Source organism: Salvelinus fontinalis, chromosome 24 (genome assembly GCF_029448725.1).
Source record: "Salvelinus fontinalis isolate EN_2023a chromosome 24, ASM2944872v1, whole genome shotgun sequence".
In the NCBI taxonomy this organism is placed as follows: Eukaryota; Metazoa; Chordata; class Actinopteri; order Salmoniformes; family Salmonidae; genus Salvelinus; species Salvelinus fontinalis.
This window is the reverse complement of record NC_074688.1, coordinates 24135774-24154428: the sequence shown is the minus strand read 5'-3', so window position 1 is coordinate 24154428 and position 18655 is coordinate 24135774. Positions and strand designations below refer to the sequence as shown.

The 18655-nt window shown below is 43.4% G+C and overlaps 1 protein-coding gene across 1 annotated transcript in view; it reads left to right on the top strand.

Annotated features, from left to right (window-relative positions):
• The first annotated feature begins 1366 nt into the window (after positions 1-1366).
• Positions 1367-18655, top strand: part of LOC129822190 (replication protein A 70 kDa DNA-binding subunit-like) — a 42873-nt gene continuing 25584 nt past the window's right edge. The window contains exons 1-12 of the mRNA XM_055880257.1: positions 1367-1510; positions 1715-1765; positions 2035-2113; positions 3884-3992; positions 5922-6010; positions 6174-6245; positions 7946-8075; positions 8182-8284; positions 8377-8445; positions 10355-10547; positions 11577-11713; positions 13248-13396. Coding sequence (XP_055736232.1) covers positions 1487-1510; positions 1715-1765; positions 2035-2113; positions 3884-3992; positions 5922-6010; positions 6174-6245; positions 7946-8075; positions 8182-8284; positions 8377-8445; positions 10355-10547; positions 11577-11713; positions 13248-13396 — 1205 coding nt within the window. The 5' untranslated portion in view covers positions 1367-1486. The remainder of the gene's footprint in view (positions 1511-1714; positions 1766-2034; positions 2114-3883; positions 3993-5921; positions 6011-6173; positions 6246-7945; positions 8076-8181; positions 8285-8376; positions 8446-10354; positions 10548-11576; positions 11714-13247; positions 13397-18655) is intronic.

Sequence of the window (18655 nt, the reverse complement as noted above, 5' to 3'; positions counted from 1 at the left end):
TTTGCACATTAAACTATTTTTTGGATGGGGTGGCAGGTAGCCTAGTGGTAAGAGTGTAGGGGTGGCAGGTAGCCTAGTGGTAAGAGTGTAGGGGTGGCAGGTAGCCTAGTGGTAAGAGTGTAGGGGTGGCAGGTAGCCTAGTGGTAAGAGTGTAGGGGTGGCAGGTAGCCTAGTGGTAAGAGTGTAGGGGTGGCAGGTAGCCTAGTGGTAAGAGCATTGGGCCAATAACTGGAAGATTGCTGGATCGAATCCCTGAGATGACAAGGTACAAATCTGTCATTCTGCCACTGAGCAAGGCAGTCAATGGGAGACACAACTCTCATTGCATTGACTCCAATCGATGTAAAACAATATGGTCTGTGTTTTAGGAGGGGTGGACTTACCATTAGGCAAAAAAGGCGATCGCACCATCAGGGGGCTTCGTGAACTTGGCATTATTTTATTTAATAATACATTATTTCTTGTGGCAAATGGATCAGTTTCCCTTTTATCTCCAGCTTTTGAACGGTTGTGACTATTATGAGCCCGTGCCAGAAAGCTAACACTCTCAGGGACACGCACGTCTTCTATTTTCCTAAGACGCTCACAAGCCATGCAGGACACGTTAGAAAGGACTGTGACAAAACCGCAGTGGTGTAAAGTAACTAATAAACAATATATGGGCGGGGCATCTGCCTGTGGCCTCCAAATCACTGAAACACAATTTATGCTTGATCTGAAAATGTGTTTGGAGACTCTATGGACGGTGTGGAGCTTACAGAGGCCAAATTGAGCTCCATACCGCATTACTTTCCGCCTCCCAAATTTTGTAACAATGCAGAGGGCTCTATATAGCTCTGCATTGACATGATTGAAGGTTGAAGGTAAGTGTGGGCGTGAGGTCCTGTATAAACACAAACTCACTTCCTTGACAACTTCTTTCACAACAGCTCTGCTCAGCGAAGCACAATACATTTGAATGCCCTGACTTCTTCAGAAGCCATATCACCTAAATGCTGCATGGCCAATGCAGACTCCAGATTGACCATGTAGCGCCTTGTTTTCCTTCAACAAAGATGGTTTTCATAAATGTTGCAGGATTTGCAGGACATCTAATAAAAGGAGCAGCTATTCATATACAACTGTTATTTTGTGTCTTCTTATAAAGCAATTTTAGACATTGCAATGGCTAACTATATAAACACTTTTTTACACGTTTAACCAAAGTTTCATAGAGGCCCGTTGGCTCGTCACGCTGTTCTAAGGTCAGTTTTTTATTTTACCCCCTTTTGCTAAAGGTGGTCTTGGCGAGTGTAAACTGATCCTAAATCTGTAAGAGAAACCGGAAGACTTAGCAGTAGATGACGCGATGACGTCATGAACAGTTCGCGCGTTCAGGGATACATTTGGCGCCACAGACGCAACACTGCCACTGTAGAAGTGAGATTGTCCTCTCTGAGTTAAAACATACATTTTCACCCTACATAGCTATAAACTCAGCTTCAACATGCTGACAAATGGAGCGATAGAGGTAGGTGGTGGCATTTTATGGCATACCAGAAAGCATGCAAACAAAGTGTTCCCAGCATCGAGGAAGATGGTTTTCAGACGGGGACTGTCTGCACTGTGTGCTGACTTGCTGCTTTGTTGTGCTAGCCACAATGCTAGCTTACGTTAGCTAGCCATCTATGTATATTTTTCATCTGTCTTAAGCTGTGTTCTACTCTTTCAACAGGCCCTAACCAAAGGCTCTAATGATTTACAAAACCCCATACTTCAATTAGTGGTGAGTATGAATGGATGTGGAAGTAGCTAGCTAACGTTAGCTCACTAACTTTAGCTAACTCAACTTGTTAGTTGGCCAAGTTAATAGGGCCAACTGTTGAAGAATGACTACTGGCATTGTCAACAATTAGCTAACTTGGACAGTATGGACATAAACAATTTAAGACAAGGATATTCCCCAAGATGGTAATACAGATTTCGACCACTGCTAGATTTGTCGACATTGACCAAGATCATTTCGACCGCACTCCTGTATTCATATTATTTCAGAACATCCGTAAAATTGATGGAGGCAGTGGACCAACCCGCTTTCGTCTGATGATGAGTGATGGACAGCACTCAATGTCCTGTGAGTAGAACTATTCCAAATCCACTCCACCACCTGTTTAAAGTACACACAGAAATGGTTGTAGGGCAGGAGGCAGGTGGCCATTACAGGTGGCACATTTTTATTATTATGATTTTTTTATTTCACCTTATTTAACCAGGTAGGCTAGTTGAGAACAAGTTCTCATTTACAACTGCGACCTGGCCAAGATAAAGCAAAGCAGTGCGACACAAACAACAACACAGAGTTACACATGGAATAAACAAACATACAGTCAATAACACAATAGAAAAAGTATATTTACAGTGTGTGCAAATGAGGTAAGGTAATAAATAGTCCCGTGTGGCTCAGTTGGTAGAGCATGGCGCTTGCAACGCCAGGGTTGTGGGTTCGATTCCCACGGGGGGCCAGTATGAAAAAAGTATGAATGTATGTACTTGTAAGTCGCTCTGGATAAGAGCGTCTGCTAAATGACTTAAATGTAAATGTAAATAGGCCATAGTGGCAAAATAATTACAACTTAGCAATTAAACACTGGAGTGATAGATGTGCAGAAGATGAATGTGAAAGTAGAGATACTGGGATGCAAAGGAGCAAAAATAAATAACAGTTTGGCGAGGAGGTTGTTGGATGGGCTATTTACAGATGGCTATGTACAGGTGCAGTGATCTGTGAGCTGCTCTGACAGCTGGTGCTTAAAGTTAGTGAGGGAGTTATGAGTCTCCAGTGATTTTTGCAATTCTTTCCAGACATTGACAGCAGAGAACTGGAAGGATAGGTGGCCAAAGGAGGAATTGGCTTTGGGGGTGACCAGTGAAATATACCTGCTGGAGCGGAGCGCGTGCTGCTATGGTGACCAGTGAGCTGAGATAAGACAGGGCTTTACCTAGCAAAGACTTATAGATGACCTGGAGCCAGTGGGTTTGGCGAAGAATATGAAGCGAGCTAAACATACATAGCATTGCTTTGTGGTAAAGGCATGCAAAGAAAACTAATGTTTTCTGTTTGGATATTATATGCCAGTATTTTAAATTAATGGATGGTTCAAATTGTATTGGATATATAGAAAATGTCAAGGTATCAGTTTAAATTAAAGTCAAGGATATTCTTAATGGAGATGTTAGAGACCTGCCAAATGAAGCTGTTGAGAAACTGCACCCCATTGTTGTAAATCCATAGTGCAATCCTGTCATAATCTGAATTACACCAGGAGCTAGACTTCAAAGACAACAGGGTAAATCAAAAGTGGTTTTAGTCTTTTTCCACAGTCTCACCCTGAAAATATCAAGGTAAATCGCTGACCTAAGAAAGAGGGGCACTTTGGAGTGTTTTGTGCTGTGGATGTGATTTATGCTGCTGGATTGCCTGGGGCAAACCAGCAGGAGGTAGTCAGCATTCAGTAAAAGGACTAGAGAGCTGGAAGTCATCAAAGAAAAAAAACATGAATCAATTTCTTCCTTTTAATTTGGCATAGTTTAGGAAGTATTGTGATAACATAGTCATGAAAAAATAAGACCTATTAAGGAACATATTTTTGGGATCTAAATCTATCTTCATCCCAGACTAGACTGAGCTGCAATTGGCTCTGTTCCATGTTTACTACCAAGGATCCCATGTTTTTTGTATCTGTTAGTGGTGGGTGTTTAGTTGGTCGATGCATATCATCAGCTCTCATAGACAAAGACAGACTAACACACGCAATGGGCGTGTGCAGTGGGTGGCCACCCTCTACTGCACTGCCGATGTTTGTATTGGTCTGTATTGTCTCTAACATCTCTATCCCTCCTGTAGCGTTCATGCTCTCCACCCAGCTCAACCCAATGGCCGAGGACAACCGACTGGCCCCAAACTGTATCTGTCAGCTGAAGAGGAACGTGACCAATGTCTTAAAGGATGGACGGTATGTTGCTTCTATCTTTTGATCTTTTCACGTTTTCCTGCCTACAGAAGGACTAACCCTTTACTTTCCATTTCTATTGGAAACATGGTTTGTTATTCAAATAACTTTAATGTAGGCTAGCTGTTCCTGTAGGCCCTCCTTGATGCTGCATCATTTTTCTCCTTTTGATAAATTGGCTGAGATGAGTCAAACTTTTAGAGCTGTTAGTATGGGGACACACACAATGGATATGCACATACACACACATATATATATATATATATATATATATATATATATATATATATATATATATATACACTGCTCAAAAAATAAAGGGAACACTTAAACACAATGTAACTCCAAGTCAATCACACTTCTGTGAAATCAAACTGTCCACTTAGGAAGCAACACTGATTGACAATAAATTTCACATGCTGTTGTGCAAATGGAATAGACAAACGGTGGAAATTATAGGCAATTAGCAAGACACCCCCAAAAAAGGAGTGATTCTGCAGGTGGTGACCACAGACCACTTCTCAGTTCCTATGCTTCCTGGCTGATGTTTTGGTCACTTTTGAATGCTGGCGGTGCTCTCACTCTAGTGGTAGCATGAGACGGAGTCTACAACCCACACAAGTGGCTCAGGTAGTGCAGTTCATCCAGGATGGCACATCAATGCGAGCTGTGGCAAAAAGGTTTGCTGTGTCTGTCAGCGTAGTGTCCAGAGCATGGAGGCGCTACCAGGAGACAGGCCAGTACATCAGGAGACGTGGAGGAGGCCGTAGGAGGGCAACAACCCAGCAGCAGGACCGCTACCTCCGCCTTTGTGCAAGGAGGTGCACTGCCAGAGCCCTGCAAAATGACCTCCAGCATGCCACAAATGTGCATGTGTCAGCATATGGTCTCACAAGGGGTCTGAGGGTCTCATCTCGGTACATAATGGCAGTCAGGCTACCTCTGGCGAGCACATGGAGGGCTGTGCGGCCCCACAAAGAAATGCCACCCCACACCATGACTGACCCATCGCCAAACCGGTCATGCTGGAGGATGTTGCAGGCAGCAGAACGTTATCCACGGCGTCTCCAGACTCTATCACATGTGCTCAGTGTGAACCTGCTTTCATCTGTGAAGAGCACAGGGCGCCAGTGGCAAATTTGCCAATCTTGGTGTTCTCTGGCAAATGCCAAACGTCCTGCACGGTGTTGGGCTGTAAGCACAACCCCCACCTGTGGACGTCGGGCCCTCATACCACCCTCATGGAGTCTGTTTCTGACCGTTTGAGCAGACACATGCACATTTGTGGCCTGCTGGAGGTCATTTTGCAGGGCTCTGGCAGTGCTACTCCTTGCACAAAGGCGGAGGTAGCGGTCCTGCTGCTGGGTTGTTGCCCTCCTACGGCCTCCTCCACGTCTCCTGATGTACTGGCCTGTCTCCTGGTAGCGCCTCCATGCTCTGGACACTACGCTGACAGACACAGCAAACCTTCTTGCCACAGCTCGCATTGATGTGCCATCCTGGATGAGCTGCACTACCTGAGCCACTTGTGTGGGTTGTACACTCCGTTTCATGCTACCACTAGAGTGAGAGCACCGCCAGCATTCAAAAGTGACCAAAACGTCAGCCAGGAAGCATAGGAACTGAGAAGTGGTCTGTGGTCACCACCTGCAGAATCACTCCTTTTTTGGGGGTGTCTTGCTAATTGCCTATAATTTCCACCTTCTGTCTATTCCATTTGCACAACAGCATGTGAAATTTATTGTCAATCAGTGTTGCTTCCTAAGTGGACAGTTTGATTTCACAGAAGTGTGATTGACTTGGAGTTACATTGTGTTGTTTAAGTGTTCCCTTTATTTTTTTGAGCAGTGTATATATATATATATATCAGCCATGTGTTTAGTCTTTGGAATGTTATTTATGAAGCAGTTGTTAATCTGTTTTTCTTTTCAGGCGTGTGGTGATCATACTGGACATGGAGGTGGTGACGTCTGCTGATAAGGTCGCTGGAAAGATCGGAGAGCCCCAGCCTTACGTGGAAGGCGAGTCTTCAGCCCATACTGCATTTCTAACCATCACAATATCACACGGCTTAGGGGGACAGAAGTTGAACAAATGTTTGAATCCAGACATGGATATAGCCTACCATGTTGAATGTGCAGTTTACTTGAGTTTTGACCTTTTACTTCCTCATCTCCCTTGCAGGTCAGAGTAAAGCCCCACAGTCAGCCTCCAATCCCTCAGTCCACCCCCTGCAACCCCAGAATGGAATTGATGGTATACAACTCCAGATCACTCACTTTGCTTTTAAATCTCTTTTCATCATGTACCAGGAGTTGAATTGAGAGATTGGGTCATGAATGGACTGTTTTCTCAAGATACATTCCTAATGTTTGGCAGCTATATGTATTTAAATTGATTTAGAAGGTTACAAAACATTTCAATATAGGTTATTTTCTTTCAGTTTACAGTAGATGGCAGCATTTATGCAAAATTGACAAATGTTGGTTAAAATCCTCAGATCTACTGAACATATGACTGCTGCTGTTTTTGTCAGAACGCTTAGCTAATTAACATTTGGCTCTTGGGTATATGCAGTCATCTGTAACATTATACTTATCTTACTAAGATGGTAGTTGACCCATGTGATGCTGATAAGCACAAAATATTAGGTCTATATTCGGTCTCTTTGTTGCAAATAAGACAGTAAAATCAGTCTTAGAGAAAATCTATTAAACATACATGCTGCTGGTGAACCATCTGTACTTCACACAGGGTATTATTTCCAGTATTCTAGATGTGCTCGCCAGTCAGACTGTACATTTGGTTTTGAATTGGATATGATCTGAGTATACAGTAGTATTGATGGTTTTCAGCTCTTTCGACAGTTCCCTTTTCGTCAGGTAATTAGGTAAGCACTTGGTTATAATTAGTACTGAAATAAAATGGTAATCATGCCATGATGAGAGATGGTACGTGATGGGTAGCCTAATTATCAATAATATGCTACTGACATTGATTCCAAAATATACATATTTTGTTCTACTTTAATTTAGCATGTATTTTTACTAATACTCCCTAAATAGGTCTAAGCGAAAGTGTGCAGGTAATTAATGCTTAATTCTAAACCCATCTCGTGACTGAATTACCATTTCTAATCATTGCACAGTACAAGTGTTTACTCAGTTATTTCATGAAAATATGCTGGGCAAAATGAAACTTTTCTTAGTGCTAACCTACAGTATCATAAGGCATTTTGTGAACCATGACAGATGAACTCTTAGCCCAATCTACTGCTTCAGGAGCTTATATCATCTTATGGTCCAGGTCATAGGTATTCATCCCACTAATCTGATGTCAGGGAATTGAAGTAGTGATGGTGAGCTGCATCCTCATCAGCACAGTTATTATTGTTCAGTTGTGTGGCTGTGCTGCTGGATCTGGGGGCTTAATTACTAGAAATGCAGTGGTTGGCAAAGTGGACTCTCTGAGCTGTAATCCAAAGTGTGAGACGCACACAAATCAAATGTGCAGCTAGCGCTTGTCCGGACAGAGAAACCTCAAAGTCAGGCCTCATGCACCAATTTCCTTTGGGAAGAGCAGCTTTGGTTTGTTATTTCACACTTCTGTCTGCTTTGAGTCTGATATGTGAATCATCATCTCTCTCACAGAAACATCTCATACTCACAAAACTTAGTTTGTCTTGGTGGGGGGGGGTCTCCTCTCCTACTGTCCCAAATCTACCGCAATAAATCCACTACTCTTCCTGATTAAGATTTTCTGTGATGCGAGACTACTTTCATGGAGTGAGATAATTACATTGATCAAGGAGTTGTGATCCAAAGAAATTAGATTTTTGAAATTCAGCCCTGATGAATTATGGATGTCTATTCTTTTGAGTTTGCCACTCCATCACTGCTCTCTATATGCACCAATAACACCTCTGTTCTCTTTTTAATTTCCCTATCTATCATAAGGCTCCATGTACAAAGGTCCCAGCAGAGAGTTTGGGGGGAAGAAGTGCATGCCTCCGTCTGCATTGCCCAGCACTCCTGGGGGATCCGCCAAAGTCGTGCCCATCGCCAGCCTCAACCCCTACCAGTCAAAGTGAGTGGCCTTCTTCTTATATTCGTCTATGGTTGAGTCCCACGTGGCACCATATTTCCTCCCACATGGCACCATATTTCCTATGTAGTGTACTACTTTCTATCAGGTGGACCATCCGAGCCCGTGTCACCAACAAGAGCGGCATCCGCACCTGGAGCAACTCTCGTGGTGACGGCAAGCTGTTCTCTATGGAGATTGTGGATGAGAGTGTGAGTAAACGCTAACAAAAAGGGTTTCTCGTGTTGCCGTGTTGGATCGTGTGGAGCTCGTCCGTAGCTGACTGTGTTGTGTGTTGATGCAGGGAGAGATCAGAGTGACTGCCTTTACCCAGGAGGTGGACAAATTCTACAGCATCATCGAGACTGGCAAGGTGAGAGGAACTGCCTCATATTAATGATGCTTATCCACCATATGTCTGTCACTTTGGCCGATTTGGGTCATCTGAGTAATCAATCTCAATGTGCTATTGCCAATACCTTTTGATTTGTGCAATGTGCTGAATTGGATATAATACACTGCTCAAAAAAATAAAGGGAACACTTAAACAACACAATGTAACTCCAAGTCAATCACACTTCTGTGAAATCAAACTGTCCACTTAGGAAGCAACACTGATTGACAATAAATTTCACATGCTGTTGTGCAAATGGAATAGACAAAAGGTGGAAATTATAGGCAATTAGCAAGACACCCCCAAAAAAGGAGTGATTCTGCAGGTGGTGACCACAGACCACTTCTCAGTTCCTATGCTTCCTGGCTGATGTTTTGGTCACTTTTGAATGCTGGCGGTGCTCTCACTCTAGTGGTAGCATGAAACGGAGTGTACAACCCACACAAGTGGCTCAGGTAGTGCAGCTCATCCAGGATGGCACATCAATGCGAGCTGTGGCAAGAAGGTTTGCTGTGTCTGTCAGCGTAGTGTCCAGAGCATGGAGGCGCTACCAGGAGACAGGCCAGTACATCAGGAGACGTGGAGGAGGCCGTAGGAGGGCAACAACCCAGCAGCAGCACCGCTACCTCCGCCTTTGTGCAAGGAGGAGCAGGAGGAGCACTGCCAGAGCCCTGCAAAATGACCTCCAGCAGGCCACAAATGTGCATGTGTCTGCTCAATCGGTCAGAAACAGACTCCACGAGGGTGGTATGAGGGCCCGACGTCCACAGGTGGGGGTTGTGCTTACAGCCCAACACCGTGCAGGACGTTTGGCATTTGCCAGAGAACACCAAGATTGGCAAATTCGCCACTGGCGCCCTGTGCTCTTCACAGATGAAAGCAGGTTCACACTGAGCACATGTGACAGGCGTGACAGAGTCTGGAGACGCCGTGGAGAATGTTCTGCTGCCTGCAATATCCTCCAGCATGACCGGTTTGGCGGTGGGTCAGTCATGGTGTGGGGTGGCATTTTTTGGGGGGGCCACACAGCCCTCCATGTGCTCGCCAGAGGTAGCCTGACTGCCATTAGGTACCGAGATGAGATCCTCAGACCCCTTGTGAGACCATATGCTGGTGCGGTTGGCCCTGGGTTCCTCCTAATGCAAGACAATGCTAGACCTCATGTGGCTGGAGTGTGTCAGCAGTTCCTGCAAGAGGAAGGCATTGATGCTATGGACTGGCCCGCCCGTTCCCCAGACCTGAATCCAATTGAGCACATCTGGTACATCATGTCTCGCTCCATCCACCAACGCCACGTTGCACCACAGACTGTCCAGGAGTTGGCGGATGCTTTAGTCCAGGTCTGGGAGGAGATCCCTCAGGAGACCATCCGCCACCTCATCAGAAGCATGCCCAGGCGTTGTAGGGAGGTCATACAGGCACGTGGAGGCCACACACACTACTGAGTCTCATTTTGACTTGTTTTAAGGACATTACATCAAAGTTGGATCAGCCTGTAATATGGTTTTCCACTTTAATTTTGAGTGTGACTCCAAATCCAGACCTCCATGGGTTGATGAATTTGATTTTCATTGATAATTTGTGTGATTTTGTTTTTAGCACATTCAACTATGTAAAGAAAAAAGTATTTAATAAGAATATTTCATTCATTCAGATCTAGGATGTGTTATTTTAGTGTTCCCTTTATTTTTTTGAGCAGTGTATGATATAATGATACAAATCTGAGATGAATGATTCTCTCCAAAATGAGTCACACGACAGTAGCAACATGATCCTCTGCTTCAGATCCTCTGCAAGGCTTTATTTACCGCCTACATCAGTATTCAGCTGAAATGAATCCTGTGTCCAGATCTATTTTAGATTTGAACTTTATCTGATCCATGTCCAGGTGTTCTACATCTCCAAGGGATCCCTGAAGATCGCCAACAAGCAGTACTCATCCCTGAAGAATGACTATGAGATGACCTTGAATGGAGAGTCCACCATCATCCCCTGTGAAGACACCCAGGACGTACCCATGGTGCAGTGCAACTTCGTCTCCATCGCCGACCTGCAGGCCCGTGAAAAGGACACCATTTTGGGTAAGGAGCAGGTGTAGCAAAGGAGGAGAGAAGGGGGTGGGTGGTCCAGGCAGGGCTGGCGGTGCATGATAACCGTAATTAATAACAGACTAAGCTTATTATTATTATCCTATCATAGGGATGGCTTCAATAGAGTGGTAGGGCAGCGTAGGGGAGATGGATGCTATGGCAGCAGCGGGAAGCTGGTTGCGCTGTTGAGGTAATTCTAAGAGCAGATATAAAAGTCATTAATAACACTGATGACAGTAATGGCCTTTGGCGCAGATTGACTTTGGGCCCTATGGCAGAAAGGAGGGAGAACTGGTAAAATGAGTTAGCAATAAGCCATAGTCAGGGTCCCAAATGGCACTCTGTTCCCTATATAGTGCACTACATTTGATCAGGGTCTATATGGCGCCGGTCAAAAGTAGTGCACTATGCAGGAAATGGGATGCCATTTGGAACTAATGATAATTGTAATGACGCTAATAGACTTCTTCCACCTTGTAGTCTAGCTGTATAGTCATTTCTCTTCAGGACCAGCAGGCGTCAGCCCAGCCAGCCTCGTGATGTTGAAGACATCTTCTTAAGCATGCTTAAATCAGTTGTAACCTAGCAAGGACTGGATGAAAGGGTTAAGATGGCAGAGAGTATAGGTTGCTCCCAAATGACACACTGTTCCCTATATAGTGCACTACTTTTGACCAGAGGCCCCTGGTCAAAAGTAGTGCACTACACTCTTAACCACTAGGCTAACTGCGGCCCCATGAAGATAATTATTTAGGACGTAAAGTGATTTTTAGATCAGTTAGTCAGCAGTGTCCGACTGCAAATTAGTAGAATTCCATCTCAAACATGGCCGTAGTCTACTGTGCTAATGATGTCACCTGTGTTGAAAATATGTTCAACTATCTATGGACATTTTAACATACATATTATACATATTGATCACATGTCTTATTCTCCTGGGTCACTCAGTCCCCCAGTTCTCCACAGTAATGCTGCTCAGAGTCAACTGTGCTAATGACGTGATCGTGTGTGTTTTTCCAGATGTGATTGGAGTGTGCAAGAGCGTGTCCGACGTGACCCGCCTCAACACCAAGAACAACCGTGAGGTCTCCAAGAGGACGCTCAACCTGATGGACCAGTCTGGTAAACTGGTCGAGGTCACCCTGTGGGGAGAGGAGGTGAGGACTGGGGGACAGACACTAGCGCAGCCATAGATGGTCTATATGCGTCTGGACACAATGGGACAGTCCTGCTGGATAAAGAGAGGATGAAAATCACTTTCTCTCATGCTGGTGACATGCTGTAGCACCTTCATTATGTGCTGTACACACCTGCATTAAGTTTGTGTCCCTGTGTCTTGTCAGCCAGAGCCCCAGGTAGGGCTACAGTACACCTCTCCTAATTGAAAAAGTGTTGTGAGCTGTGTGCCTCCCTGTTTTTGGAAATGTCTGTTAAGCAGTTTGAAGAGGGAGAGGAGATATGAGCACTGGTCTCTGTCTGTTTCTCTCTCTGTCTCTGTCTGTCTGTTTAATAGAAGCTGATGTGGTTCTACACCTGCATTGCTTGCTGTTTGGGGTTTTAGGCTGAGTTTCTGTACAGCACCTCGAGATATTAGCTGATGTACGAAGGGCTATATAAAATAAACTTCATTTGATTTGGTTGAAGTCACTGAGAATACCTTGTCAGTGTGATGAAGGAACCCAACTCCTGCAGTTGATTTTATACGTGGCTCAGTGGGGCTATGCTTAGTTTGCCACCATATGTATAGTTTATAAAGAACAATAAGCTTTAGTAAATACAGAATTGCAAGAATATTTTTTCACTTTATTTTTCTCCCTCGGTGCTGATACACTACATACCCAAAAGTATGTGAACACCTGCTCGTCGAACATCTCATTCCAAAATCATGGGCATTAATATGGAGTTGGTCCCCCCCCTGTGCTGCTATAACAGCCTCCACTCTTCTTGGAAGGCTTTCCACTAGATGTTGGAACATAATGGCCCCAGAACTATGCATTGGGGCTGGTAGCATTCTTCTAGAATCCGCCAAATCCAGATTCGTCTGTCGGACTGCCAGATGGTGAAGCGTGATTCATCACTCCAGAGATTATATTTCCATTACTCCCGAGTTCAATGGCTTTGCACCACTTCAGCCGACGCTTGGCATTGAGCATGGTGATTTTAGGTTTGTGTGTAGCTGCTTGACCATGGAAACCCATTTCATGAAGCTTCTGACGAACAGTTATTGTGCTGACGTTGCTTCCAGAGGCAGTTTGGAACTCGGTAGTGAGTGTTGCAACCGAGGACAGACGATTTATACGCACTACTCGCTTCAGCACTCGGTCCTGTTCTGTGAGCTTGTGTGGCCTACCACTTCGCGGCTGAGCTGTTGTTGCTCCCTGATGTTTCCACTTCACAATAACAGCATTTACAGTTGACTGGTGCAGCTCTAGCAGGACTGAAATTTGACGAACTGACTCGTTGGAAAGGTGGCATCCAATGACGGTGCCATGTTGAAAGGCACTGAGCTCTTCAGTACGGCCATTCTACTGCCAATGTTTGTCTATGGAGATTGCATGGCTGTGTGCTCGATTTTATACACCTGTCAGAAATGTGTGTGGCTGAAATAGCCGAATCCACAAATGTGTGTAGTTTTGCACATAAAGTGTATATCATTGGTATCCTCAGTCAACCTATATGTTCTATTTGCAGGCAGAGAACTTTGATGGCTCTGGGCAGCCCATCCTGGCCATCAAAGGGGCCAAGCTGTCGGACTATGGGGGCAGATCTCTATCTGCTTCGTTCAGCAGCACCGTCATGGTCAACCCCGACATCCCTGAGGCATACAAGCTGCGGGGCTGGTAAGTGTCTCATCTGGAGCCAAATAGCTTTAGGTTCTAACAGCCTCTGTGACTGTTATACAAGAACAGCCTGGGTATGTATGGAGCCACTATTGGGTCATATTTTGGTTTTAAAAGACCTGGAACGAATCTCTCACATCCTCTGCTCCACTGTTGAGAGAATTCTTAAGGAATTTGAATGTTAAATATCAGATCCCCCAAACCCTGAGAGGGGTGCGTGCTCTGGCTTGTATCATCAAGATTAGCCTACCTCCATTAGTGAAGATGTGGGGGGGTTACTTCAATGAAGCTTTACATATGATTGCAAATCATTCTTCAACTGTGGAAAATTCCTTTTTCTTCTTATCTGCCCTTCAAAAGAAGCCACAAATGACATTTGCACAATGTGTCTTTTGATTGTGGTGATGGGAGCATTTGTGTTTTGATCACTTTGACGGGGCAGAACATAAATATTTTATTTCATATTAATGTCAATAACTAAATTCAAAAGATATTTGGAAGAAACCCTAAAGCCTATATTTGTAGCCAATCTGTAAATGGCACACCCAACTACCTCATCCCCATATTATTACTTACCCTCTTGCTCTTTTGCACCCCAATATCTCTACTTGCACATCCTCATCTGCACATCTATCACTCAAATATTAATGCTAAATTGTAAATATTTCGCCTCCATGGCCTATTTATGGCCTACCTCCCTACTCTTCTACATTTGCACACACTGTACATCGATTTTTCAATTTTGATTTTCTATTGTGTTATTGACTGTACATTTGTTTGTGTAACTCTGTTGTTTTTGTCACACTGCTTTGCTTTATCTTGGCCAGGTCGCAGTTGTAAATGAGAACTTGTTCTCAACTGTCCTACCTGGTTAAATAATGGTAAAATAAAACAATTTTGTAGTGAAACCTAAAGCCTATATTTTATTGGAACAAATATATAGTGAATATAGGTCCAAGTTGAGTTTTGGATGTGAGAGTGGTTATTTAGGGAAATGGGTACTTGGTAGCACATCCACATGCAGTGGTTTAAGATGGCAGACATTATCACAGAGGAACAGGCCCCTGTGTTATCCCTTGAAGACGCCCTATTGGCTGCTCCAGCAAAGCAATGGGAAAACTGTTACTATGACTCGTTCTTTCATATTTTCTTTGCGTTCTCTTGAGAATTCCCGTTATTCATTACTTAAATAATGTTATTCACTGTGTACCATATCCCCAAATAAATACTTCGCTTTTCCAATCCCATATCTAGTTGGGAAGCTAGGCAGCAGTTTAGTTAAGTTGATATCAAAGCAGTGTCTTGTCAATGGCCGGCTAGAAGCATAAAATTGGAATCTTGTAATTCAATGGGTAGAAGCAAGGTTGGAAAGGCAGTCGGCTAGATGTGTATGGATGGAGGAGGCAGGGTGATCACAGGGACTTAAAAACTTCTTCGGGATCGGTGTCCCTTCCACGGGACGGTTGAGCTAACGTAGGCTAATGCGATTAGCATGAGGTTGTAAGTAACAAGAGAATTTCCTAGGACATAGACGTATCTGATATTGGCAGAAAGCTTACATTTTTGTTAATCTAACTGCACTGTTTTAAAGTAGCTATTACAGTGAAAGAATACCATGCTATTGTTTAAGGAGAGTGCACAGTTATGAACATAAGTTATTTTAAGGGACAGCCATTGCTCCTATTTAACCTTCCCCTCAGCTCTCTGGCACCTTGATCTGTCCCTCCTCATTCTACATCCTCTTCTCCCACTCCTCCTCTCCCACTCCACTCTGACAACAGACCATGCCTGGCCCCCAGTCAGACATTGAAGGAAAAATGTCTCAAAAGTGGAGATTCAATCGATTCTCGCTCAAGGTGCTATTTTATTTACCTTCCAACAGCAACACCGGCCACACACTCCCCAGGGAAATAAGATGAAATGAGGCTGAGGAATGAAAGGGAAGGAGACCCAATAACAAGTTATATTTATTTTTTTGCACGTCCTGTGCGTCTTGACGTGCTCAAATTCCACTTCCCCGTGCCTTAGAAAAAAAGGTTGGGCCGCTGTAATTATTTTTGAGCGGATCAGAAGCCTTGATCTGCATAATGAGAGCAGTGAAATGTGACTACATAGCGGGAGGGAGAGAGGGGTGGCAAGTCAACAAAATATGCTCGTATCTGCCACTTCATTGGGTGTCTGGGTTGTGGTGATTTCTGATTACAGCTTTATTTCTCCCTCACGACTACCCTTTGAAAGGTTGTTGTCGAGTCACTGGATCTCAGACGTTTCTTGGAAACGGTTTTGGTATTATTTGTTTTTTCAGTACGCTAAACACCCTGTCCTATAAACATTTAATGGACTGAGCTATAGAGAATTGTTACTAGTTGGGTATTTGAATGATCTTTGGCCATTTCAAAGAGGTCATTCCCCAAACATAATGTGGTATTACATGCTTCCTATTCAAGAGAATTCTCTACCATTTGTCTAAGTGGAAGTCTGTCTCAAGCATTTTGCATTAAATCGTATAGCTCGTTTACCAATATGGCATTGGATAATGATTTGGATGTAGTGGAGCAACTTTGCGAGAATCTCCAATGTTTCCGCCTGCTCACTTCAACAACGCAGGTGTTTCACTTCCTGCCCTCTGAGCTGTGTGAGCTTCCTTCATTTTCTCTGAAGTCTCAAATGTCACCCTATTCCCTATATAGCGTACTACTTTTGACCAGAACATTTTTATGGGCCCTGATTGAAAGTAGTGTACTACAAAGGGAATAGGGTTTCATTTGGGACGCAGACACACCAGTCACTTGTCACATGGACAGCCAGTGATAACGAGCCTACGTGTTGTTTTGTTTTCCAGTGCAAAGCCTAGCTGCTGTGGGATGATGCATGTCCTCAAGGACAAGTAAGGCTCCTGCAGGTTTGCAGGCATCCATCGGTTAGGCCAGGTGAACAGTTCAGAGGTTGTTGATATGAGTCCTGACCTCAGCCATTAGTCTCTGACAGAAAATGAGACTACATGTTATATTCTTTTTGGACAATATTATACTGAACAAAAATATATATGCAACATGTAAAGTGTTGGTCCCATTTTTAATGATCTGAAATAAAAGATCCCCAACATTTTCATACAGCTTATTTTGCTCAAATTATGTGCACGACTTTGTTTACATCCCTGTTAGTGAGCATTTCTCCTTTGCTAAGATGATCTATCCCGTTGACAGGTGTGGTATATCAAGAAGCTGATTAAACAGCATGATTATTACACAAGTGCACCTTGTGCTGGTGACAATAAAAGGTCACTCTAAAATGTGCAGTTTCTTCACACAACAAAATGCCACAGATGTTTTGAGGGAGTGTGAAATTGGCATGCTGACTGCAGGAATGTCCACCAGAGCTGTTGCCAGAAAATTGAAAATAAGCCGCCTCCAACATCGTTTTAGAGAATTTGGCAGTACATCCAACCGGCCTCACAACCGCAGATGATGTGTAACCACGCCAGCCCAAGACATCCACATCCGGCTTCTTCACCTGCGGTATCGTCTGAGGAGCCCTTATGTGAGGAAAAACTCAATCTGATTGGTTGGGCCTGGCTCCCCAGTGGGTGGACCTGGCTCTCAAGTGGGTGGGCCTATGCCCACCCATGGCTGCACCCCTGCCCAGTCATATGAAATCAATAGATTAGGACCTATTTCATTTATTTAAATAGATTTCCTTCTATGAACTGTAACTCAGTAAAATCATTGCAATTGCATTTTATATTTTTGTTCAGTGTATGTCGATTGTTCTAAAGTAGTTTTTTTATTTTATTTTTTGCTAGTGTAGATAGCGTTAGCTACCGCTAGTATGCTGTACCTGCACCAAAACGCCTGTATTTTTCCTTCATAGTTTGTTCATCTTCTTTTTAAATAGTGAGCCAACATGTTTTCAGCACTTTATTTTATTAAGCTGACTGATCAAAACAAATGTTCTCATGCTGTCTTGTCTCTCTGCAGCAGACATATAGTGAGCAATATATTTGAGACCTCAAATCGCAATAGAATCGTGAGAATCGCAATACATATCCCTGGCAATTCCCATCCCTACATGATGGTCTCCTATCTAAGGATGGAATAGACTCTCAAATATGAAGTAAAATGTTGTATTGAGAACAATGTATTTTTGCTTTTCAAGTAGTACGGAGCAATATGTTGACAAAAACTAGGTTATTAGTGAATGATTTAGTGATTTTAGGCCTAGCACATCAGTGCTTGTTGATTACTTTCAGTACTCTGGTAGAGAAGGATGTTGATCATCAGTGAGCCATGCTTTCAGTAGTCTGCATCCCAAATTTCCCCCTGTTCCATATATAGTGGATTCAGAATTCAATTTGGGGGGCTACCGATCTGTCCACAAATGAAGAGGCCTTTTTATGTGAATGTTTTCATCTTGCAAGCATAGAAAACCCAGAGCTTTTTACAACTTAAGAACAAAGGCAAACTGTGCGCATTTGTCAGAGCCAAGCTCTTGAAAACATTGTTTTGCAAAGTGTAGGTGTCTTAATTTGATAATTTTTGCTGCAAACTCTTGGGATTTCTGTATCTATCTATCTATCTATCCCACCCGGGGTAAGATGTTGACTGAAACCCATGTAGTGGTTCTGCTCAGCCTATCCCTGTGTGTGCTGGACTGAATTTAAAAAATTACCGCCGCTCCCTTTTTAATGTCAGACTAATTAATCTTATAGAGAGAAACTGTTTTAATTTCTTCAAACAAGAATGCCACACTACGCAGCAATTATCTTGAGCCTTGATTTGGTTCTGAGCTCCATTATAATAATATATATATATGATTCCCTTGTCTTTGAAATAGACTTTACAGATTGCCATGAAATCTGTTCTTTTTTGGGGAGAATTGGGAATATGAACTATTGTGCATGAAAGAAACATGGATTAGTCTTTATAGACAGCATCAAATGTGATTCCTGTGGTGCTGCAGTAATTTAGGGGACTGTCTTAGCCCCACTCTATTGCATAATTTAAATGCTTAAAGATTAATTTAGCTAGATTAATTAAAGTGTTCCTTACTCAACTGGTCCTGTTTTTTCCTCTCCTTTTTGCAACTTTGGTGCATGCTCATTTAGTAGGCATTATTTAGGCATTTAAATGATTCATAACGATAATTTATTTACCTTTATCATAAACCACATCTACTTAATTATAGCTTAGTCTAGTCAATTACCCTGCTCTTCCCCAGTATCAAGTAACATACCCTGAAAATGCCTTGACTGCTTAGTTG